At 40.7% G+C, this 26,960-nt stretch overlaps 1 protein-coding gene across 2 annotated transcripts in view; it reads left to right on the plus strand.

The window, feature by feature from the left end:
- Positions 1-14,310: 14,310 nt before the first annotated feature.
- Positions 14,311-26,960, plus strand: part of LOC142954688 (histone deacetylase 7-like) — a 41,358-nt gene continuing 28,708 nt past the window's right edge. The window contains exon 1 of one of the 2 annotated variants that reach the window (XM_076095868.1): positions 14,311-14,435. In XM_076095868.1, the coding sequence (XP_075951983.1) occupies positions 14,417-14,435 (19 nt within the window). In that variant the 5' untranslated portion in view covers positions 14,311-14,416. Of the gene's footprint in view, positions 14,436-23,925; positions 24,302-26,960 lie in introns of those variants that run through there. The other variant, XM_076095867.1, reaches the window with a different exon arrangement.

Genomic DNA, 26,960 nt, shown 5'->3' on the forward strand with positions numbered 1-26,960 from the left:
ATTACATTATTACATTGCAGCCCATTTAAGGGGCTCATAGTGTAAAGACACAAGGTGCTGGGGGGAGGGGCAGCAGACTGCATGAATACGAAGACATCAAGGTGAGGAGAGGTGGACCTGAAAAACACTGCCGTCTGTACACAGCTGGAAATTGCAACAGTCAAATGACATGATTTTTATATTTTAATGATGTTTCCGTAATGTTTATTGCGTCTCTGTCTGGAGGAGCAGCTGGACAACGCCAGGGAAGCTCATTAGCAGAAGATCTAAGAGAAGCAGAGGATGCTGGATGACCTCAGAGTAACGAAACACCAGGAAACATACTGTCTTGATACTTTGATTATTGAATAGCATGCCACAACATTTCATATCATAGAAGATATTTTTATTAATACGCTTATATTTTCCATTTTGAAAAAGTAAGCTATCGGGCAATAACACAACTCTTTCCCTGATAATCTTTAATCTTCACCTCGCATGATGAGGGTGAATTTGACCTCTGGGTTGTTTGTTTATTTGCCCCAAGCTGAAGCTAACTAGCAATGTTGTTCTTGTGGTTGTTTAGACTCTGACTGATCTCATAATTCACAAGAAACTTCATTTCGTCCTCCAGCCTCTCTTCTTTTATATCTCGTCCTCCGTACGTCTTGTCATGGGACACCTGTTCCTGCTGAAGTACAGACACAATAAACGATTTCCAAAAAATAAAATCCTGCACGTCGTCCGCAGCGGGCAGACAGTGGTTGATTTGCAGCAGATATAGCTTTGCGAACACTAAATGAATGCTGGATAACGTTACAACTGAACTTTTCTTCACTTCCCTGGAGTCTACGAGTGGACAGCCTACAGGAACAGCACCGCTCTGGCATTGCAACATTGGGCCCTGTAGCTTGTGCCTGTGAGTCCCTTGGCTGGGTTGCATACTAACTCATATACTACTTGCATATTACTGCATCCTACATACTCAATCAGTATGTACTGCATACGGCCAATCAAATGAACACTTAGTGTGATGTTACCAGCAGACTGATCACACCGTGGGTTCACTGGAGTATGCTTAAGCAACGTATGGACCTGTTTCAAGGCATTCAAATAGCGGCTCTTACAACTCTGAAAAAGACCGCAGCAAACAGTGAACTTTATTATATTTCGTCATATTTTAGTAGAAGTAACGTAGTGTTTCGCTGAGTTGCATATTTTCAAGTGTTTTGGGCGTATTTCTTAAGTTATTTTGGGGTACAATGAGTTAGATTAGTAACATAATAATTCAATAATCTTCATATATAAACATAATAAATGTCTAGCTGTTTGGGGCCCTTACAGGGGCCTATGTTTGATGTACCTATACACACATACATACATACTTACATACATTCATACATGCCAGGACGCCCACAAACACAGTTATATTATTTATTTGTTTCATATTCTGTTTTTGGACACATGACTAGTAAATCCTCTCTGTCTCCCTTTTACTAAATGTTTTCCACTTATTGGTCTTATTGATACACTTTAAATATTTGCATGCTAACCACCAGAGGGCACTGTCTCTCATTACGTATGTCTGTACCATAGACTGCATATGCCCCACATTGACCCAATGACCTCTCTGATTCAACACGAAGATAACCAGAAACAGTTAAGATCGTTTAGGTCATACTGGACCAGCTCACCACAGAGTTGTGGTTTGTCTGTAGGGAAATGCAACTGTGCTGCTGAACCCCCAGAGAAGGCTTATTTGGAGATATATCTGACATAATGCACAATATGTCGGAAGAGATTTGAGCTCACCTCAGCTCACATGGTTATGTATGGAGCAAGATTGCATGAGGGGTGATGTGCAGGAGGAACAAATAAAAGGTTATCAGAGAAATCCAGTCATTGCGTGACAGTTAATTGTCAGTCCTGTTTCGAAGCAGGGGCACTTATTTTGCCTGCTGATAAGGTTGCGCTCGTGCGGTCTGCTGAGCCGTTGCGTCTGTGCACGAGGTTAGATGAGGGAAAAGAGGGACTTTGGTTGCAGCTAAATCCCAGTAGGTGAGGGCTTTCTGGGCTGCTTTATCTCAAAATAGGGCAATGAGAAAGTGTACATCATATACATTTTCCACAGGGGATGTCTTTCTGGCTCTACATTACCTACCGTAGATAATATGCATTACCGACAAGCAGCAGCCTCGTGCATCATTCAGGTGTGTAAAGGGGAACCAGCAACAGCGCAGTTTTAGAATGTCCACATGTGGAATTGTTGTATTAAGAAACAGGCCAAATTGTGTTCATGTTATTCTAATTTTTCAATCAAATGGCACTGATTTGCACTCTTTATGAGCCCACCCAACCTAGTACATTTAGTACACTTACGTACAGGTTGACTCGTACAGTGAGTTTTAAAACCACTCTGGACATTCATTCAAAATCTAAACGTTTTCTTCAGATCTTTCAGATGCTGGCCTATTGCTGAATTTCATTCCATATTTGCTTTGAAGCATTGCTTATCAATATCTTTGTATAAGCAATGGGTCAGAGGACTAATGTAATGTGAGAGGGGTTGCTCAAAGTGACACACTCACAAAGAATTATCGTCCATTGACCCTCATCTCTACAGAGCATTTTTGCTGACATGTTTTCCACGTTTGGCCACTTCCAAGTGCAGCTTTTAAGTTCTTGCTCAAATTATTTCTTCACTTAAGAATCTTATTCCAGATTCTAAAATGTTAACATGTCAAGGCCATTCATTTTTCTCTGAAGAACAAAAGGTATGATTAAAAATAATGCACAAAGGCAAACTATAATTTCACCTCCGGATGTCTGTGCTCCTTCTTTGTAAACTGTGCACTCAGTGAGCAGGGTTGCACCAGGAGAGTCCGTTAGGTTTTTGGGTGAGGCAGAGTCTTGTCATGAATACTAGATAAAGACATCCTCTCTCTCACACACACACACACACACACACACACACACACACACACACACACACACACACACTGCAGAGTGGCACCAGTATACAAGCATATTAGGGTGGTCCTCAAAACGTGTATACGGGGTAACGGGTCATACTCTACTATCAGAGACTGATACTGCAGCTCTGAGCAGTGCATACTGATAGATCGCGGCGGCCCAGCGACGGACGAAGTACTTAAATCCTTTACTTAAGTAAAAGTAGTAATACCAAAGTGTAAAAGTCCTGCTATCAAAATCTTGTAAAAGTACAAACGTATCAGCATCAAAAGCACTGAAAGTAAAAGTACTCATTATTCAGAATGGGCCATTTCAATCATTTTCAAAATAACATATATTATTATTGATGCATTAATATATGTACACTGGTAAAGGTGGAGCTATTTTTAATTACTTTATACTGCTAGGTAGCTTAACCTATAATAATATTACATAATTTATTAGTTGAGTTATGTTTTTGTATTAATAACGTAAATCTGCAAAGTAAGGTAGTGGACTAAAAAGTAATATATTTGACTTCAAAATATAGTGGAGAAGAAGTATAAAGTAACATAAACTGAAATTACTCAAGTAAAATACAAATACCTCAAAATGTTACTTAAGTACATACAGTACTTGAGTAAATGTTCTTGGTTACATTCAACCACTGCTGCGGCCTCTGTATGAAGTATATGCTTTGCTAAGAATGCCCCTGGCATAATAAGAAGTGTTTTATTTTTGCGCCCCAGCTTGAGGTATGGCCGTTCAGTTGGCACATAGCCGCCTGCAGGGGATGTCAGTTGTGACTTTCCAGTAATAACAAGGGTGTGTTGTTTTCAGTGTGCATATCTCTTGTACGTCTGTGTGTGAGACAGAGACAGAGAGAGAGTTTCATTTCAAACTAAACAGTCAGTCACAAAGAGAAGACTGAGCAAAAGATCCGTGCAGTCGTATCAGTAATGTGAAGCTCATGCTATGCATTGAATGTCTCTGTGTGTGTGAGCCCACAGGGCGAAAGAGAGCGGACCCTTTTTTCCTCTTTCTATTGATTCTGTGCCCACTTATCTAGACTGGATATTGGAGGACCCTTTATGCAAGTCATCCAGATATCATTTAGGGTTCAACCCACCATGTGGTTTCGGTTCAGAATGTGAGGAACGCATGCATGGCCCGTGGATGTTTCTCTACTCTCAGGCCCTCCATGGGGCAGAATAACATGCTCTGCTCTCACAGTGCTGAATGTGGAGACAGAGCAAAAATACATACATACAGAACATCAATAAACCCGCGTTTCTGAGAGATTCTGAGATGTAGCACTCAAGAGGTATAAGTCAAGGAGTGATACTGTTAACGGTAGCATTGCATGCAAAGATTGACTCGGTGCAGGGGCCACAGAGTGAATACGCTTATTCTTTATTATTGAAAAGCTGTGTGATTCATGTAGAAAACATCTCATTTAAACATTTTTAAAGAAAATAATGTTAATTGAAAAACAAACGTAGCTTTTTTTTATCCTCTTTTTGAGCTGGACATTGTTCCAAAGAGGATAGAAAAACATATTTTTTTATTTTGTTGTTCATGTGCCCTTCTTATTTCCAGGCAAAAGGAAGAGGGTTGTGTGTGTGTGTGTGTGTGTGTGTGTGTGTGTGTGTGTGTGTGTGTGTGTGTTTGTGTAAGGAAGTGTTCTCCTTGGAAAATAATGGCTGCAAAGTTGGCTGCAAACACACACACACACAGCATGCCACTGTGTTTGTTCACTTTCTAACTACTTCAGTCATGTGTTTCCTATAACGGCCCTGATTTCATTATACATGGAGTTTAGGTGGAAAGTAGGAAAAGGTGCCGATTTATTTCTACGGTGTGCTCAGTAAACACAGATTCAACTTCCGTTCATTGAATTGTATTTATTAGGTAAATATATATAAATATATGTATAAATATCTAAACATATATATATATATATATATATATATATATATATATATATGTATATGGCTATATATATGTATATGGCTATATATGTATATGTATATGGCTCCTCGGAGATCTGTCCTTGAGCCACGATCCTCACTCCTCAGAACAGAAATAAGAGCTTTGAGACGGCTGTCAAGATGGCGGAGCAGAACAACTTCCTGAACCCTCAGGGACTTACTGATGTCATCTGGTAAATGGTTCAGCGTGAGAGACTATAAGGGTTTGAAATGGTTTGAATACAAATGGGACAGCACTTTGCTGCAACATATCACGTTTTGAAATACATTTCAAATAATTTACTCGTTTTTGTCAAAACAGCTTCAATGACAAAAGGAAATGTTTGATGGATAAATCTGTGTAATATAATCTCTGCTTTCATGTGTTTTTGTGTTCTTTTTTTACGTGTCCATGCTTACACTGGTAACCCCGTGTTTAACGTCACATTGCTATGAATTGTGGGTAATTCCCTTTGGGCAAAGTCTGCAGAAATGCGGACTTCTGGAAAGGGTTCATAAAGGGCTCAAAAATGTCTGCGAGAGAGCCCTCAAACACTCAAAGATTTGATAGTGGGACAGCACTAAACCCTCACGGACTTTGTGGGAGCTCAAAGTCCGTGAGTGTGGAGATTAGGATTGGGCCTAAGAGACTTGGGATGTGCCCCTGGTAGGCGATCAATAATCAAGGCTGCTGTTGTTTGTTTTCTTCCGGTGGCGTGATGAATCAGAGAACGACACGTCATGACTGCTAAGACTCAATCAAGTAGCGTACCCGGGTGTCTACGTCATCATTTTCAAAGGTCTCCGGTTCAGCGCCTGTCCACACTACAAGGTAACCCCGGAGTTTTCAAACTTACGAAGCGTCGGTAGCATTTTCAAACTCCTTAATTTTAGGTGCTCTAAATCCCCCGAAGTAGTGTGGACGCTAGGCCTAAACATAGCAAAAGATATGCGTTTCAAAACGGAAACGTAGTGTGGAGACAGCCTTAGTCTGAAAACAAGAGGAAGTCTCATCTATTTGATGTTTAGAAAAGAAGTGAAAGTTCTCAGTGTAGAAATATGAAACTGAGAACAGGAGTTAGTTGCATCAATTGCAGCAAAGTTCACCAGCTAGCTTAATGATTCCCACGGTTTCCACTGCTGGTGAACTACCACGTGATATGTTACACAGATCTCGCGATACAGTAAGTGTAAAAAGCTGGTCAGTGGTCTTCCAATAATCCTGTACAGACTTCATTCTAAATGTACAGCAATACTTAATCACTCAGTGTTCTGCCTTCTATTGCATTGTTGGTGAGTTTTTCCTTATTTGAACCACGAGTCTAAGGATAGATGGTGTCAGTTGTTGCAAATATTTGTAATTTGGGGCAATATAAATAAAATGCGCTGGTGCTTACGTGATTACTGTTTACATTGATTGTATGTTGTGTACATGTTTAGCTGCAAAGTGGCATGGCTCAAGGGCACTGGCAGTCAGTCTACCACTTTGGTCCAGACTGATATATCATTATTAGATAGACTGCCATGGAGTTGGACATTCATGGTCCCCTGAGGATGAATGCTACTGACTTTGATGAACCTGTAACTTTTTCCCTATCGCCACAGCAGATCAAATATTTTACCATCTAGTCAATGGATTGGCACAAAATTTTGTACAGATATTTATTTTCCCTTTTGATTGGATTGAATCTCCTGACCAATCATCCAGCACCATCATCAGGTTAAAAAGTGTGTCCATTACCGTGGTTTAAAATATCGTCAAAACTAATGACATTCCCATCAGCCGCAGTTGTACTTTGTGTTTAGTGCTAATTAGCTAAAGTTAGCTTGCTAACATGCTAAACTAAGATGGTGAACATGATCATTATGATACCTGCTAAACATCAGCATGTTAGAATTGTCATTGTGAGCATGTTCTCATAGTGGAGAAAGGTAGCCACCTAGTATGTGCTCATTATTTGTGTGTGTGTGCGTGTGTGTGTGTGTGTGTGTGTGTGTCAATATGAATCTAAATGTCATCGTGTAGTGCTCGACTCGAGTGTCTTTGTGGTTTCCTGAACATTTAACAAGACACACAGATGTGAACAGCACAGAAAACGTTTTCGTAAGATGAGCCACATGTCAGATGAACAGCTTTGTGGATAAACCAAACAGTTTTGTATTAAAGTGTGCCACTAGGTGTGTGTGTGTGTCTGTTATGGGGTTTTCTGCAGTGGGACCATGGCCGTGCAAACCAGGTCACTTCCAAAGTTGTTTCATGATGGTTATGTATCTGTGCGATGGAGGCGTATCATGTTTGTATTGATGTGTTGATGAATGTTTACCACCCCATTACATTGTGTAATATGTGGTTTCTCATTGACAGGCTATACATATATATTGTATTCACACAGTTTGAACTTCTTCGTGTGTAAAGTGAGCATCTCTTGAAGCTGTGTGCTCACGCCTCTGCAGCGAGGCATTTTCTCAGTAAAAACCACACACAGTGTTTCTGATCACAGCTGGAGGCAGGGGGACACCTGTCGACCTCTTCATCAGCCCTGTGGTCACCCTGGCCTACATACAGAGGCAGACAGAAAACAGAGGATGTCAACAGAGAGGGGAATAAAAAATTCAGTATTATAGACCAAATCTGACTGGATCATTTTCATATACATATTTTAAAAATCCATTTAGGGGAGAGGAGCTGTAAGTTCAAGCTCTTATTCTCTCATGTGTTTTCATCCTGTCTAGATCTTCCCTTCACTGTCTTCTAAAGTTTCTAATTTCGCACATGCAGGGTGAAGGGTTCATTTCGGTTTTCTTAATTTTATAACAAAGAGTAAGAGAACAAAATGACTGAAGGAATCTACTGTTCCACTGCTCCACTTTAAATGAGACTCCAATGTTAAAGTGAGTTTCAAATACTGACATCAAAAAGTTTTGTGTGTCTGCTTGAGTCTTTTAATGTCTGTGAGTTTGTGTCTATTCAGATGAACAATGAATCTGCAAATAAGCAACATTTCTAAACCAGTAGTACATTTTAAATGAATAAATACGACATTTTTTGGCCATCTGCAGGCAGCGAAAACAAGTCATCAACACGACATCACGTTGACAAGGTGAACTTGTTAGCAACCAGCTGCTACGTTACAGCGTAACATGAGCATTCACTTGAAGCACCAGATGAATATAAGTCCAATAGTCACTCTCCTTTCAGCACCGTTTCAGTCTCTAGTAACTCCTGAGGGAAATATCTGTCTCGTAAGCTGCTAACTGCTCTCCCATATTGACCAGCTAGATGCGAGCCGGTCTGCTGTTTAATGTTCGAAAGGTAGGCTAGTGTACAGTCAGGTTTATTTTTAGCTTTTTCTGTAAAAACAGCTGTCTGCTGGGGCGAAAAACGACATGGATGAGAACGGTGATAGTGAACCAAAACAGTGAAGTTGCACCTCAGAAAATCTAAATAATATATTAAAAACAGCGAAATTTCTCTGTAGACCTGAGAGGAACTGCAGACTAAGGTAATACCTGTCATCATTATAAGTGATACCTTTGACAGGCATAGTCCTTTGATCCGTTGTTAATTGAAACACATATTGATTATAGCAGCTTTGAAAAAAAAGATATTCTCTTTAATTTTGCACAAATGTACTGAACAGAGTTGTAAAGTACACTCCTACTTACATACTCTCAGTTATACTTCAAATCAATTATGTAACAGCATTACAGTGTATATTGTTGTAGAAGTTATGTTAATAATATTAGGTTATGTATCATGTATATCTGAACTTAAAACTTCAAATATCTGTTGTGATGTTCTTTCTCTACACCGGTTTCACGAAGACTTAACAACTCAAGTGTTAAGGTTACAAGACAGACAAGAGACAGTACAGGTGGCTAATGTGTGTGTGTGTGTGTGTGTGTGTGTGTGTGTGTGTGTGTGTGTGTGTGTGTGAGTGTAGGTGTCTGTGTGATTGTGTATTGTGGTGGTGGTGGTGGGGGGGTTGCATTTCCGCCAGCACACAGGTGCATCGTGTAATATGGCCCCTGCACTACTTACACACACACACACACACACCAACAAAAATGATACGTGAGATACGAGGAGGAGGGGATTTCACAAGAAGTGAAGAACCCTCTGAACAAAGCGTGTAAGTGTGATTCAGGTATGTTGTTAGCGTACATCAAACCTTCCTGGAGCAACACAAAGAGAGGAAATAAAAATGAGTGTTGAATGATGTCTTAATCTGAGCAAAGTACTCCTGACACATGTGTGTTTGCATGCGTCTCGGTGTGCATTCATGATTGTGCATGTGTGTATTTACATTACATGTGTGGCACTGCGGTCTCCTGGCTGTATCTCATGATTGTTTGTGGTTTTGCAGTGCTGTTTTTTTTTTTAATGCTATTTTCTCTCCCCTCGCTGTGCATACGCTGAACAGAAATGTAGCTCGTCTTCTGAAGAATGGGAGTGGCACAATAAACCACATGCAGATGCTTTCTAGCATAAAAATACAGAGAGTAAAAAAGACACAGAAACGTAACTATACAGATGTGCATCTTCGCCTGGTCTCCCCTGGTTAACAGCTCATGAAAGTGTTGAGGTGTAAATGAATGTGGATCAGTATGTGGCAAATAAACACACTAACATCGAGTCATTTTTCCACCTTCCAGCTTTAACATATGAAGATATAGCACAGAGCCAAAACCGCATGGCCGGTACCCTCTTTGCCAGGGTGACTTCATGTTATTTCCACTACCTCCCACACACACACACACACACACACACACACACACACACACACAAGGGATCTGCAGTTTGTCCTCCTTGCATTGCTCTTGTTCATTCCGCATCAAGTTCCCAAGGCCGTTTCATTACAGAGGCACTTAATCTGAGGCACATCCACCCACTAGCGGAGCGTTTCTGCAACAGCTGAGCAAAACATCTGCTGGGCCCTCTGTCCCAGCCAGGAAGTTCTGGAGTTGATTTAGACCAACGTTTGACATAAACCGATAAATTTGTTGATTCTACTTCCAGAAACATCCACCATCTCCACATACTGTAACTTGCAACTTATTTTCCCCCCTTTTTTCATCATCTCTTCTGCGGCTGTACCTCTCCCCTCTTCTATGAATCAACTGCCCCCCCCTCCCCCACCCTCATGCCCCCCCCTCTATACAGCTGTTCCCTTGCCTCATGTTGCACATTCTTTCATTCTTTAGGGCTCTGGCTGTCAGGGACCCATTACTCTCCTTCCTGCTGTGTGTGTGTGTGTGTGTGTGTGTGAGAGCGAGAGAGAGAGAAAGAGGCAATGTAACAATATGAGAGAGATCTAGAGCCTGAAAGACAGACTACAGCTGCATAAAGTAGACCCCCACACACACTCTCACACACACACTCCCCCAGCTGTTTGCCTCTCGCCAATTACTGCGGGCCCTACTCGTCCTGTCCCCACCATTCCTCCCCTCGGTCCCATAAGCACCTTCCTACTCCTGCTATTTTTAGCTTGAGAGACGGGGGGCTCCTTCACAGCCTAATCACGGCATCCACCGTGCAACCGCTGCCTCCATATTTTCAGTGCTCAACCTCCCCCTTCTTTGTCTCCCACTCTTCAAACTTCCCTCTCCATCCTCCACATCTTTTGGCCACAGGCTCAGGTAATATACTTGGGAATGCTAAACAAAGGCAAAGTGCAACACAAAAACAGGCACAGACCTGACAAACAACAAAGCAATTAGCCAGTGTTTGGTCTGCTGGAACAACCGTGACCTTTCAGGAAACCCCCCCTTCCTGTGGGAGACGGGTCGGCTTGCCACTCAGGCAATCAGCACAACAAACAGCCAGCATTCTTGGAAGTGTGTGAGCGCAATTGACACAGTTTGTGTATTTCTCTTAGAAGTCATCACAACCTACATATTCGTTTTTAACCTTTGTGGTCTAGACAGCAAAAGTAGTAATTACTGTGTTTGTTGTTTTCGTTTTGAACCTATCGGTGTCAAAAAGCGAAAACAACTCATGCCTTGCCAGTAATTCGTAATCTGTTTTTATTCCAATTTTTCTCATTGTCAACAATGAACTAAATACTGCCAAGTCCTGATATAACATCCTTTTAGCTACAGACCTCCATTGATTCCTTGAAAAACACCGGGTAACTGTTCCTTTATTACAATGAACAGGCACCGACGTTTATTTTGAGTAAATCCCACATACACTGTCCTGCCGTTATAAATACTCACAAGACCACCGAATGTGTATTAATCGGCATGCAGCTGAAAATAGTCCACAACAAATTTACTCCTGTTTGAGTACGATATTTTTTAAATCTTGTGTCCAGCTGTTTAGGGAACAAACTAAGCCTGTTTGTTTTTCTTACAATCAAGGTTTGTATTTGTGACCTGCTTTACAAATTTTCAATTTGAGACAATTTTTTATGCAAACGTTCTTGCTCACTTGAACTTGATGAGACAACTTTTAAGAACTCAAAAAAGAGTTGTGCAGAAAAGCATGTTTATGTTTAGTTAAGTTCAGGTTCAGTTGGTTCCTGAAACTCTGGAAATGCATTCGCACAATTATCAAAACTCTTAACATTTCAAATGATGCCCAGAACTAAAGCAAATCATTTTTGGTGGCAACAATTTTCTTGCAAATGCCATGAGGGGCATTCAGAAAGTAGTTAAGTTTAAACGCATAATGTGAAAAAAGATGGTCATTCTCAAGCTGATAAGACGTTTCCAGTTTTTTCCACTTCTTGTGATCTGTCTCGACTGGTCCGGCAGATAAAGACGCCCCCCTTTCCTACTGCTCCTCCTCACGCTAATCTTTCGGAACTTTAAACGGACTGCGAGCACCTCGCGTTTCCAGATGATGCAAATCCCATTGTATTCCTCCAGGACTCCTAACCTGCTTATTATCAGCTTTGACGTATATCTTTTGGTCTCCTTTTCCTCTCTGTGCTCCAAAAGGAACAGGTTAGCTATTTGTATTGAGAGTCAGTGCCCGACTCAACATTGATTACACCAGATTGTAAAGAATTTGTGTCCACAGGGCTCGAAAAGTGGGTTCATCTAATGTAGGTTGTTTCTTTTATGCATATTAAAACCCAGATGCTCTCATGTTGGCTAAGTGGAAATTGGATATCTGGAAAGTTTATGTTGAAAATGTGGAAACACAGACAATAGCATTTCTTTAAATGATGAGATACTTTGTTGTTGTTATAATAAGGCAGGGCGTGCATCCAACTGCAGCCATCAAGTTGTTGCTTTTAAGCTTTTGTTTGTAGATATGAAATTTGCACATCAGAGTCCTTCACTTTTGAGAACGTTTGTTTGAGGTGAAACTGAGACCATGGCACGCTACCCTCAGAATCCCTCTCACTTGCCATGAGGACAAAGGTTCACAACCCCCAAACATGAGTTTCCTTTGGTCAGTATGTTTTCCCAAAGGATGAAGTTACATTTGAACCAGAAAGCTAATCCATAGCTGCTAGCGCAGTAGTGGAGAGAGCCAGACCACACAGCAGTTGAGGTCAGAATGGCTGTCGACCTTTTTAGCTGCATTTCTTCAACAGACAGAGAATAACATGGAGCGTGCACTCCCTAAAGTCAACAAGGATAATTCAACTTAACAGGACTAATGTGTGTTGTGTTGGCTGCAGTTTGCTATTGACTTGTTGTGTCTGTCTGTGGCATTGTTATGTCTGCTGAAAGGTTTGTGACGGGTCGGATAAAAGATGTGTTGGTTAATAAGGGCAGAATGAAACATGTTAAAACATGCATGATAATGATCATTGTACATTTAGGGGGCATTCTACATGCAGAGATCTTGACATCAGATAGAGGAACTGGAAAGATTAATACATGAGATCCATGTGATCCATTCTCATCTCAGGACTTATGTTATTTTGAATTTGAGCGTAGTGAACACAGGATTCATTTTGAGCTCTTTGATGTTGTAATTTTATATGAATGAATCTCAAACTCGTCACAGATCTCACCACATGCTGTAACTCGTCTTTTCTGCCCGTATTTCCGGGGCAATTTACAATTACCAGAATCCTTGTACCTTAGAAAATACCAGCATTTATATCATTAAATTACAACCTGTGTTTGTTTTTTACATTAATATGCAACCAAGAATAATCAAAGCGGGTTGTCATTGCGTTCGCAGAGATAAGATCACGATCCCTTCTAATCAGGCACATTCTAATGCACTACGCTTGCAGTAAACACGTGGTTAACGTTGTTAATTCAAACAAAAAAGACTTGGTTATGTTAACGCAAAAAATAAAATTACTTGGTTAGAATAAGGAAAAGATCAACATAAATTACTCTACGTCAAGTTTTGGTTTCACATGGTACACGGACAACGGTCTCCTGGGTGAAAGTCCTGTGTTTGTTTGACTCATCCATCCATCCTCCATCCGGGCAACCCTGAGCGGACTTTGTCGCCAGATATACTAATTCACCAGACTTCCGAAACACTACTATTGCCGCAGCGCAGATGGGTTTACATTGGAGTCACGTGAAAGTCTAGTGCGTCTCAAGCCTCGGTTATACTTTATGGTGACAAGGAAACGTTTTGATCTATTGTAATCCGTGCAAGTTTCTCGCAAACCACCATTCTTAAAGTTCTTAAAGTTCCATAGTTAGATAACGTTGGATGTGCATGAACAGGCGAAAACCTGCCACACGGAAACCCCGCAAAGGGCAGTGATGGTATGACGTGACTTTAACTGTGCAAGCCTGTATGTGTCAGGCATAAATCACACTTAATACAGACGCTAAGGGGTGTCTTGTGCGTTGGTCAGACACGGACGGCTGTGACAAGTCATCATTTTATTGACGCCCTGGGAATGAGATGACAGTGAGACACACCAACATCATACTTGCTTTTTATATTTTTGTTTACAGTATTAATGGACTGCATGTAATGTAAAACTACAGTAATAGGCTATGTCTTTTTAACACTTGTAAAGCTCGATGCAGCTTTCCTATTTCTGTCCTGCGCACTTTGTCCATCCTAAAGCTACACTTCCTGCTATTGTCTGTCAGACAAGCGACTGCACAATCTGTCTCTCTCTCTCTCTCTTTCTCTTTCTTTCCGAAGCGCACACACACACACACACACACAAACACACAGCCCCTCTCCCCCTCCCTCCATCCCTGGAGCTTCTGGTACAGGGGCAGCACTGACAAAAAGTTTCAGGGGGCTGATAGGGCAGAGCAACTGTGTCTTCTCTGAAAGAGAGAATTTGTGGTGAGTGATTAAGAGAGAGAGAGAGAGAGAGAGAGAGAGAGAGAGAGAGAGAGAGAGAGAGAGAGAGAACTCACATGAGAGGAAGTGCAAGACACAGCCAAGTCAGAGGGTTGTGTCAAGCAGTTGACTGTGACTCCCTCTGTCAGTGCACAGCCAGGCTCCAGCGCTGCGGCACCACTCCCCGGATCTATCTTCTCCCCGAGACTCCCAGCCTGTCTGACCGCTGCCTCTGTGATTGACTGGACTGCTGTGGGAGCACGGAAGGACCTCTCACTGGATGTCAGCACCCAAAACCGGTAGGTGATGTTTCACATTTACACATCACATATCTATCAGTGAAAGAGTGTAACAGCTGTTTCCTAGGAAAGTATGGCAATCGTTTACGTATTATACTTTATAGAGGGGATTTTAGCTGAAATGGAAGATTATCTTTGTTGCTTTGGTTCATCCTCGTTGTTACTACCGGTGGTCAGCTTTGGTTGGCTTCAGCTGTGAGAAGCTCGGGTTTGTTCTGGATTCAGTGGAGCGGCTACCCTTTACATTGATATCACTGCAAACGCTTCAAAATCACATAGACATAAACCATGTGCAAGAAGAACGCTGTGGTGAGAAACAGCAAAAAAATAACAAATAACTGCAATGCGTTTTTTTTGTGTTATTTGTTTGGTTTTGGAAGTGTCCTTTCTTGGGACGGGAAAGGGGAGAAAATTGGAAACAGACCCACCCACCCTGGAGAGGTAGTGTGTCCAGGAAAAGTATTGAAGTGCAAAGAATGAAGGAGACACACAACAGCAGTCCCTCACTGCAATGCTGAAGGGAGACAAGCACAGAAAGATATCGAGATTGAGTGAGAATGTGTTCAGAAGACGTTTGGTTAACACAGTGAGAAAGTTAATTACATTGCTGTCACAACACCGGCTGTCCTCTACACTGAATAACTGCACTTTCAAGCAAGGACACCAAAAATTGAAAACAAATGTTGACATGACTTGAGTTGTCAAATGTTGCTTGTGCATGCATACATTTTTTGCCCAAGGACACATCTTTTTATAGAAGTCAATTAAAGTGATTAGAAAGTAAGTAAGAAGTTAGTAGAGTCCGCTGTAGCCGGTTTAGTTTTTCACCCGATCCTTCCTTGTTTTTGTGTACTGTACATAAATCTCGCTGCATAAGATGAAATGCTCGCCTCAGCCTTTTCTCGCCCAAAAACACTAAACTTTCGCTCTATTTTTACTCTCCCGTGCTGCTTCATTTTTAGAGGCTTGTCTACGTGGTTTGTTGGGCAATAAATCAGACTGTAAGTCCTTCGTGTTCTCTCTGAAAATAATGGGGTTATAATGATGACATTCATGGTTTATTTGGCCTTGTCCCTGCTGCGAAGAACACAAATTACTGTTTTATGGAGTTTAATACTGATAAAACCTAAGAGCTTAAGGAATCCAGACTCACCTTGGACACATTCAATATTTCTCAGAATCCACGGCCAAAATTAGTCAAATTAGTCTCACTTAAAATCTGAAAAATGCTCTGTTGAACTAAAACCTTTAAAATGAGGTTATCAGCAAAGAGCACCTTGTGCCATATTGTATGGTTCAGGGATTGAACTGAAATGATTTGTCCATTAGTCGATTAGTTGATTGACAGAAAATGTATGGATTAGAATGAATGAAAATTCATATATTCTAATGCATTGTTATGCAAGAGTGCAACTATCTCTATGCAAATACATACTGGTTTCTCTTTCTCAAATGTCCTCTGTGATTTGGATCTTCGTCTTCGGGACTTGTAGGAACTTGTGATGGATATTTGTTACTCTTTGCTAATCAGGAAGATAAACATGGAATATACTTCATTTTATCAGGGTACAACAAAGTAATCCGTCTTAGCAGCCAAACTGTATAAATAACTTAAAGAACTTGATGGTCCACATTTCTGTCATTTTGATAAATCATGAAACTCTGGGTTTGTTTGGTTTGTAAAGGTCGAGGGGCAGCAGGTTAAGATGCCACAGTCAGCTGGAAGTGGCCCTCAGGGACTAACCTCTCCCTCTAAAGTGTCTAAATCAAGCCGAGTGGGTGTCAGCTGAGGACACAGAAGGATTGGTTACAACGTCATGTGTTTTGCTTGCAAAGACGTGACATTTGTCTTGTGTGGAGCTCTTAAGTCCTCTCTAAATGTCTTAACTTTTAAGTACGCAACTTAAGAAACTTACACAAATACTTTTTGAGAAGGTTTCTCTAAAATTAGTTTTCAATTACCAAAAGAAGTTGGATTTGTAATTGTTCCATCACATTGTCCAAATTGCTGAAGGACAGTACAATAACTTGGCAGTATGGCGACAGTATGGCGATCCAAAACAGATCACCTCTCATTGAGCCAGCTCTGGTCTTAAGAGGGTTCTTCATCACAGCTTCATCACAGGCTGCCAACCGTGGTCAAGTGAGCGCTGCAAACGAGTGAAGAAGGAGCACAGTGGATTGATGTGCGTGATACTAATGAGCGGCTGATAGTAAGTTCACTTCCAACTCTTGAACGGGCTGTTATTTGTGTTCAGATAACAAACAGCAGACGCGGTCATTTGTTTGTGTACCACCCCCTTGTGGAAGAGTATTTTTACTGCAATAATCTGCTCTAATTGAGATAAAACTACCATGTGGAAGTTTAACTGTACAGGAAAAAACTGTGCAGTTAAACAGATTTTGTGGTTTGTCATTGAGGAAGGAAATATTAAGTTCATGTTCACGATAAGTTGTTGTCTTTTCCACATTCCTTTACATTATTATCCAGGTCATGACTTAAATGGCAACAAGATGTTTAAAAATGTATTGTTTCTGTCATTATATTTGGACGTTTCACTCGATATAAGTGCTTAATGAACAACAGACGATCACAAGAATTTCTCAAAATGAGCATTAACTTTCACAGCAGCTCAAGTGAAATTCCCTCGTAGCGAGTTTCTTCAGTTTGACACGTATGATACTTTAAAAGGCATGTCACATATACCTTCTGAAAGGGGTACACACTGTTCTGAACCATATATGTATTGACCTTTTTCCACATGTGTGCACACAGAAGTGTGAAGGCGTCGTAAAAAAGCAACACTTTCCAGCATCACAGTCAGTTTCCAGAGAAACTAGGCGAGCGCTGAGTGCTATTTATCCCCTTTGTGGGTTGACTTTGCTTTGCTGTTGGGAATGGAAAGGCTTCAGAGGCTACCCGCCACAGCGAGCAGCCTCGAGCGCCCTTCTCGGTTCAAAGTTACCACACAGCTGCTTGCTGGTGCTTAGCCTCGCCTACCTGAACACGTTTAATGGTATGTGTTGTGCAGAGCTCAGGTACTGCGCAACCACTGTTTTAAATACGTAATGGAGCTTTTCTTTCTTTCATGTCAAAACATGGCAATGATCTGAAGATCCTTAGTTTAGTTGAATTTCTTTTTTCTTTTCTGCATTCTGCATTAACTGGTGATTTAAAGCTAAATTAACAGATTTATTTCCTGGCACCCTGGGCAGTGCAACAAGCTGAAGACAACATTGACATCTCCTTATGAAGATGTTGTGGCAAACATTGTTTGGTCTGCACCATATTCTAAGGAATTTGGCTCTTTGGCAGCTTACTGCAGGTGGTGCTTAGGCAGGTGGTGTACAAGGGATGTATCAGAGCCGAATAAAACTGCCTCAGCAGGTTTGATGAGAGCAGGGGAACTAAATCAAAACAGTGAAGTTGCAGTAAAAATGAAACAATGAGCTAAAAAAGCTGAAGAGATAAAGAGACAAAGGAACTGTATGTTTGGCTGTTTTGCACATTTTTGTGTGCATGTCTGAGTGTGCTGTCTGCATGTCTGTGCATGTGTGTACGTGTGTGTGTCTGTAAGGTAGGATGACCCCCTGGATGGCAAAAAGCTAATTCTTGTTTGTTGACCCAATACCAGGAAATCTGTTTGGCTGATAACTCCAAACATTCCACAGGTCACAATAATGTACTGTGGCATTTCCGTCAGTGACTCCTCCAATATCACGCAGATTATCCCCATCAAACTGTCAATATCAGAGCGAGCAATTACTCTTGCATGCAAATACAAAAGCCGCCATTGGGCATCCCAATGTTGGCTTTTGCCTGATTGTGCATCTTAATGATTTACTCCCCAGCCCTTTCCACTCTTTAATCACTTTTTCACTCTCCCTATCATTTCCCTGACTGCCTCCTTTACTCTTTTTGGCTATCTGCCCTGCAACTGCTGCTCCCTCCATCACCATTGCCTGACTGCATTCCTCTCATTCCTACTGGCTTCCTGTGACTGGAAGAGGAGTGAGCCCTACTGGCCACAAAACTTCACCTTGGAGTCCTACCCATGTATGCCATGTGTGTCTCTTCCCTTCTCCACCGTTCTGGCTTTCAGTCTTTAAAATCCTCTCAGGGATTCTGTATAAAATTGCATCTCTATGAGCGTCTGGTGACAAGATTTTGAGGATGACTTTTCAAAAGCATCTTGCTCATACGGTCATTGTACTGTAAGGTGAGGATGTTTTTACTGAGGGGTCTAATAACTGACCCTCTCTCTCTCTCTCTCTATAATCCAGTCAGGCCCACATGTCCACAGATCCAAACACTCGCAAGCTACCCAGCAGTGGCACTGCCCTTATGACGGCAGGAACGGTGTACAAATAGTGTGAGGGGGAAAGATAAGAAAGGAGAGCTCTATTGGTAACTGATGATGACGTGTTAACAGAAACACAAATGCGGTGCCAACTTCATCCGTTTTGCTGCAGTTTGTTTTGCAACTGCTAAAACTCAATTCTTGAAACTAGTGCCCTCTTTGTAAAAACTCTACACACACAAAAACAAATCAGATACACAAAATACAAGGAATCATACATCTCTTGCAAAAACCTTACACACAAAGCACCAAATAAATAGCTCTTGTCACATGCCAACTGCATGCTGATGTGCTAAGTATAAAACATTATCGTCTCTAGTCTTTGGCATTTTCATTTGTAGCGTGTTGTAAATATAAATTATGAATGCAAATGAAATGGGGAAACAAACAAATGTGTTAATTCTCAATACTCATATACCCATAACAGAATCTGACAGAATTACTTAAATTGAAGATATATTGTATTGTAAACAAAATCCAGTATGTTGCATTTACAGTCCTCTAACTCTCTCTCCAAAATGTGCCTCCATTGTTGTACACATCACAGAACAAACCTGAATCCTATTTATAGTGTTCAAGCTCTGATTGCTAAGTGGTCTAATTGGTTACAGGTGTTTTCACGTGTGCATTCTGTGTGCAGGTGATTGTTGATGTGTCTAATGTAGATAACCGTGTGTAGTTATTTGCAAAAAGTGTGTTTTAGAATTTCAAAGTTCCTGTAAAGCCGACACTGTGCTTATGGTTTAGCATACCTGCTCAATAGGCTACATGAGTGGTCTCAATAATTGTGCCACAAGCTAAATTAGTGTTGTTCATGGCCCTTTTTAATTCAATGATGGAAAGTGACTTTATTCCTTAGTTTATTTTACTTCTCAATTGATACTTACTTTCAGCTATCAACTCCTTTAGGTATCATTGTTGGAATGCTGTTAAGCATTCCAACTATTGTTCTTCGAATCTTTATTCAACTTCACTCAACTATTTCTTCCGTACATTTTTTGAAACTCTTCTTCTTCTTCATTTTTTAAGCTACAGAAACCGTTCAACTATCAAAATGTTCAGCTCTTTCAGCTCATGGGTGCTATATCTCTTCATATTTATAATCTTTAAACTTTTTAAATTATTAAGCTTTTTGCAATTTTTATTTTCAATGGGATGTCTATGGAGACATTTTTCAAATCCTCTTAAACTTCTTCAACTTTCAAATCCTTCTACTTCCTCATACGTTCAGCTACAGACACCATTTAAACTTTAAAATGTTTAGAAAACCCTGATCTATTGCCACATGATTCAGCTTTTTGATATCTTTTACACTTTTTGAACTGCAGCAATTTAACTTTTATGATTTTTTCAGTCCTTTTCTGACTTTATAATGGGTGTGTATTGCGCAGCTTAGAGTGCGTGATGTCACCGCTAGAGTGAAGAGCAGCTTGAGATTCTTGTGAAAAAAAGATTTGTGTTTTGCCACTGTGTCCACAATCTTCACTCTTCATGCATAATTTCTGGATGTAGAAGTAGCTAATCTTGTCCTTGTCGTAGACAAATGACTGTGGAATCCCACAGACTTACACATTTGGCTCAAGGAGCCGCAGAGCGACATGAACTCCAACAAACTGCTCCATTAGACTCCATGTTAAATCTGACCACTCATTTCTCAAAGAAAGCAGACGGTACCAGTTTTGTATATTGCTCTGCAGCTCACATTTTTAACACCACAAACATAAAAAACACATTACCGCGTTCGGCAGAGTCTTATCTTTCTCACGGTATCAATATTGGCACTCAGACTCCCGCTTTTTGTTAAAAGGGGCTTTGTTCAAAATCACTGTTTACTGTAATGTTTCTTAATCAGTCTGCCTCTAACACCAGGTGCGTCGTCACCATGGCAACCAGTTACACACGCACGCAGGCTCTCTCTCTCTCTCTCTGTCTCTCTCTCTCTCTGTCTCTCTCTCTCTCTCTCTCTCTCTCTCTCTCATACAGTCATTCAGGTCTAATAGATTTTAAGAGGACTTTCCACCCCCCCACCCCATTTCAAAATAAAAGCCCCAGAGAGTGAACTCTACCTGAAATGCTTGTGATGAAACCTGTCATTTAATAACCTCTGTTTATGTGTGTCAAACATTATGATTATGTCTCTTCTCCCCCCCCCCAGTCCCACCCTTTCAAAATAAAAGCCCCACAGAGTGAAATCTAACTGGAATGCTTTTGATGAAGACTGTCATTTAATAACCTGTGTTTCATACATTCTGATTCTGTCTCCTCTCCTTTCTCCCCCACCCAGCCCCACTCTTTCAAAATAAAAGCCTCATGGATTAACTGTATTTAAACGTTAAGCTCAAAATTAGGCTTTTTTGTTGAAAAACTTAATGCTCTGACTAATACTGCGACAACTACTACTGCTGCTGCTAATTTAGTATTACTACTACTACTACTACTGCTACTACTTCTACTATAACTTTTGCTGTTGCTAATATTACTACTACTACTACTGCTACTGCTATTACTGCTACCATCAATATTATTACTACCACCACTGCTATTACTACCACTACTACTATTACTTATACTACAACTGCTACTACTACTACTGCTTTTCATGCTACTACAAGTAGTATTACTACTACGGCTATTAGTACAACTGCTACTAGTACTACTACTACTGCTACTTCTTCTACTGCCATTACTATTACTACTATAACTACTTCTACTACTATTGTTATATTAAATACTACGACCAATACTAAAACTATTACTACGACTACTGATACTACTACTTCTACTACTTCTTCTAATTACTAATACTTCTACTACTACCAATACAACTACAACTTCTACTACAACTTCTACTACTACAAATATCACTACAGGACTTTTCCCTTTCAAAATGTTCAGCTCTTTCAGGAGAGGGGTGCTTTGACTTTTCATATTTGTAATCTTTTAACTTTTTTGAAATATTAAGCTATTTGCAATTTTCTGTTGAATGGGATCTCTATGGAGAAAATCTTCAAATCCTGTTATACTTCTTCAACTTTCAAAGCCTTCTTCTCCCTCATACATTCAGTTACAGACACCATAGTTAGACATTTCAACTAGAAGGGTTTTCAGCAGTCCAGTTTAAATGCTTTCGGGCTTCAACATTTTTCAGACGGGTAGTCTCCCATTTCTTAATTTTCAGCAATATCTTTACAATTAATTTCAGCTTTCAGCATTCCAACGCATTTTCAGCAGGAAATGCATTTTCTAGTTTCGTATATAATTTGAACATGTGGTCATTCACAGACCTATGTTGATACGATTGACATGACATGAACTATTTGTAAAGGGCAACGCTATAACAAAACAGTGAATTAATTCATATTCGGAACAGAAAGTGTTTTGAATGAAAATGTCACCAAGCATTCTCTACATGTGCAAATAGAAGAAGCTGTTCGAAACGGAGATCTGCTATGAAATTCAATTTGCTTGTACGTCTCTCAAATGATTCAGGACACAGTCAACCCCGTGACTACAGGGATGGACTGTTAAGTCCTGCCAAGAGCACAAGCAAAAAGACATGCTGTTGTTGTAATTAGACTGAGTTTTGTTGAAGCAGGGTTTTTTTCTTAACTCAGGCCCTAATTTCCCCCCTAGACACAATTTTACTGAACAACAGCAAAGCTATTGACTCCCTCTCAGGACTGGCCTGGGTCATATTAAATAAAACACTCAGCTTCACTAGTTTGTTTGTCGCAGATTGGTTTATCTTCATGGATCGAATGATGTTGATTTTTTTTTTTTTGGCAGAGGGTGGAGGAGATTTGGCCACAAGCAGGATGAGGAAACTGTGTGAGACAGAGAGAGTTCAGTTTGGGAGAGGACATGTGAGAATGGGCAGCTCTGTCTAAATTAAGAGTCAATTTGTTGCCTGTGTGTGTGTGTGTGTGTGTGTGGGTGGGTGTGTGTGTGTGTGTGTGTGTGTGTGTGTGCATCCCACATAGAATAGAACTGCATTGTCCATGGATGTGAACATTTGCGTTTGGCTTCACTAGGAGTTAAGATCCCAAAATAAAAATACAGAAACATCAGGAAGAAGGCATATCATAGAGTACAGTAAAATAAACATGTTGGCACAGAAGGAGCTACGTGGTAAATTAGCAGCATATCAAGAATTCAATAAACATACAGTCTAAATACATTTTTACATGCTCTTGCAGGTTTTGAGGGCTCTGCAGCCACCTGCACAAAGACAATTACATTTGTTGGTTTGAATTATATTCTAATTGAGGCCTTCTACTTGGCCTGATGTGTGTATTTTTGGTTCTGTGGTTTTCTAATACTTTCGATGGCCAAATTTATATTTCTGGGCAGTTTCTTTCTGTTTTGGGCTCACCTCTCCCCTTAAAAACATCTGATGCCATAAAAGTGTCCTAAAGATACACATTGCTGAAAAATATATCTCTGTAAATCTCAGCCTATACAGCCAAAAGCAATTCCATAGAAGTTAAACTCTTCCACTGTCTGCACAGGATAGTGTTTTACCATTAACAACAGGGCAGGTGTGACAGGGGTTATATATATATATTCAAAAGTTCTATAAACTTGCTCCTTTTTCTTACTCTCCGTCCTCTGTATTATGCTCCTCATTCTCATCAGAATCAGAATCAGCTTTATTGGTCATGTATGCGTTACATCTTGTTGTTTATGATACAAGTATTTTAACTCTTTGTATGTTTTTTTAGTAGACCAATTATCAATTGTCATATCATCAGCATAGCCAACTGAATGCATTACCTGTATTCAGTTTGTGTATGTACTGAAAACACTGACTTTGTGTCATTAAACAAAGTTGATGAACAAGAGTCTTTAAGATTGTAGGCTTATATAAGAATTTGGAAGTAATATTGTTTATTAATGTTTAGATTGCATTAAACAGTATTTCTACTTGATATTGCTGTGAGGAACGTATAGTGGTAGTTTAGTCAGAAGTAACTATACTTCCTTTTATCCCAGATGTAAAGCACACAGAGAACCGGCAAAATGCACACAGATGCTCACAGACACACACAGAGAGAGAGAGAGCACCCTTACCCGGCTGGGTTCAGCAGATGGAGCCCTCACACCAGCAGCACACACGCAGATGAAAGTGACTCCCAGCAGGTTGTATCAGCAGTTTCACCTCCACTGACAGTCAGTGAGAAGGAGACGGACAAGTGGAGCGCAGACTTCGGTGGCGGTGAACGTGATTACATTTTGCCGGGCTTCGCGTCCTGCGTGTACTTATTGTATACCTCTGACAACGGCGCGTGCTGACGGAACCGACGTTTTTGAGTTTAATTTTCAGTCTGATAACTGACAAAATAACGACCAGTTTAGTCAAAAAGACCCAAGATGAAAACGGCAGACAACCGGACGAAGTTTGCATCCGTCTTTTCTTCTTTCTGACTTGCCATTGCTACCTCAACACTGGCTGTCGGACCCTTCGGTGTCGCATGAAGTTTCGCATGAAGTTGGAGTGTTTGAACGGTAGGCGATGTTTAATATTGTTTGTTAAAACGTGCACCGAGAAGTAAGCTATCAAACGCAGTTCCAACTTGCAACTATATCTTTTGAAAAGGCTTTCACTATCAAAGATGTAACACAACTGTTACTTTACTGCTTTCTCGTGTAGCAGAACGCATGTCCGCGAGCGTAAACACGGCTAAATGCACGTTGTCCTTCTCCTGGCTTGCGTCCAAAACTCAACAGGTGTAACAGCTCACCTGGCTGAGATTTTCATGTGCCGTTAGATGTTCTTTTCTCCTTTTCTTTTGAAGAAATGCAGTTCAGCAATAAAAAATAAATAAAAAATACCATAATGATTTTTTAAATAAGAATACGTGTACTGAGGTGTGACCCAGAGTCAGGTGCTGCAGCCTGAAGTATAATTATCCTACAAATTGGCAACATGACCATTTTAAGGTGGTGAATAGGGTTAATAATTATGTAATTATGGTATTAAGGCCCTCATTGTGAGTGCTAGTGTAGAATTTCCTATTCTGCCCATAACGTCATTGAAAAGTTTGACTCATCCACTACTAGGCAACACATGTTTGGTTGTTTGTTGGACCGTGGGGTGGGCAGCTGTGTTGTCTGAGTGTGTGTGCTGTGTTATGACGGAAGTCGTGAAAATTGTTAGATCCCACCCAAACCCCTCCAGTCCCTAAAAAATTAAAACACACACACACACGAACATACACACACGCCAGCCATGCGTGGAATAATGTTCTCATGTGTCCAGGTTCCCTCTCATGGATGGGATGAGGTCATAGCCTCGGTGCTGTAGCGGGGGATACAGTTACATTAGTTTCATGTGGGCCATGCCAAAGGAATCGACACCACCTACACTCTGTGTGTTTACAATAGCGTATCTCTTTGACTCTGGTCATAATAATCAGCCCTTCATGCTACTGCGCATGATAAGTGTCATCTTACTCCTCAAACTGTTGATTGCAAAGGCCTTTTTGCTCCACGAGTTGTAACAGCCTATGGGCTTTGGCTTTGTGTCATAAACACTAGGCTGAAGGTTCAAGTGAAAATTCAGCGCCATCATCTCAGAGAAAAGGCTAAATGTTCCCTCTGAACAGTAGAAATGTGGAAATTGTTCTTGTCCTTCTGACTGTGGGGTTTTTCTACATTGTTGTACAAGAAGACACTTTGATGTCAACATAAGTCACCACTGTGCTTCTACTGCAGTCGTCAGCTGCGAGTCACACTCTGCCCTAACTAGATTTAATGTAATGCTTGCAATTCATATAATTCAATTGCACTGCAGTGTGGTTGCTAGCAGTCAGTATTGTTTTGACTTGAGGTAGGAAGCTGGTTTCACTTTGCATTGTGAGTAACCCTCTAATAGAAATGCAAATAGCTCTCTAAAATGTCAGGATAAAGTATCAAATTACAGATACAGTGTCCTACAAATGAAATCAAATTTGATTTTGTCCATCAACACATTGGTTATATTGCTTAAAGAATCACATATTTGATAAACAAATAATCAAACAACAAAACAATCAGCAAAACAAATTTCTTTCCGTCAGCTGACGGATTGACGAGCAGCTAATTGCTTCAGCTCAGATGGGACATTCACAATGTCTGTAGTATCTTCAGTTTAATAAATTGAGGTCATCAGAAGTTCAGCAGATTGCTTTATTTGACTTCGTATGCTGCTTGGATTACTAAAATGACCAGTGAGGGACAGTCCATCAATAGTGGTTCGACCCTAGTAGAGTAAACACCGATAGAGAAGTTTGCTGTAGAAGGTCCTTTATTGACCCCAGATAGGCCTTTGTATTCATAAACACAACAAGGACAAAGTCATATTTAGTGATTCGGCCATCATCCATTCATATCCATCATATTCATTTTGGGTATACCTTTGTGCCGCAGGCTAGTTGTGAAAGTAAATACCAACCTTTTCCCAGGACAGATAACCTTTAAAAGTCCCCAGTGTTTTCTCAGTGTGAGCCACAGCAGTGTACTGACAATAGGGACAGTGTTCTGGACCAGCCAAAGCCCCAGATCACATTTCCTGTTCCTGATTTAAGATCAACTCAGCTGACTACTGATACAAGCTGCTCCTCAAAAACACAGCAACAGGACCATCCCTCTGCCTGTGTATCATGGGAGTGTGCACTCACGATCATAGAGCAGGGTGTGGATGTATTTAGGTGGAGGCGGTGTACAGACCACTGACCTGAATCAGTCACTGTTGCTTTTGAAGTACATAAAAGAAGTCGGATGGTGTTCCCGTCAGGTCAAATGTGGGCTCGCGTCCTCATTTGCATAATCAAGGGCAATGTTATGGTGATAATTTGTGTGTGGTCTATCTGGATGTCTGAATGAGGGTGTGTATCGGCACTAACGTACTGTGTCCCCACTCTCTCATGACTGACGAGCGGGTCATGAAAGTATCAGCGCCAATTCTTTTAGCAGCAACACATATTGTGTGTGTTCTCGGCCAAGACAGAGTTTCAGTCTCATGCCAACCTTATGACGGCTCACTGGGCCAAATTTAGCAGTGTTTTCCCCCTCCGAAAAAGATGACCCTTTGGAACCCACGGGGAGAGAAAAAAATGAAACAATTTCAACAATTGTCAGTCTGTTTTGGCTTTGAGAAATCGAGCTGGAGAATCACACTAAAGAG

Source organism: Anarhichas minor, unplaced genomic scaffold, assembly GCF_050575085.1.
Source record: "Anarhichas minor isolate MPS153535 unplaced genomic scaffold, ASM5057508v1 ptg000021l, whole genome shotgun sequence".
Lineage (NCBI taxonomy): Eukaryota > Metazoa > Chordata > Actinopteri > Perciformes > Anarhichadidae > Anarhichas > Anarhichas minor.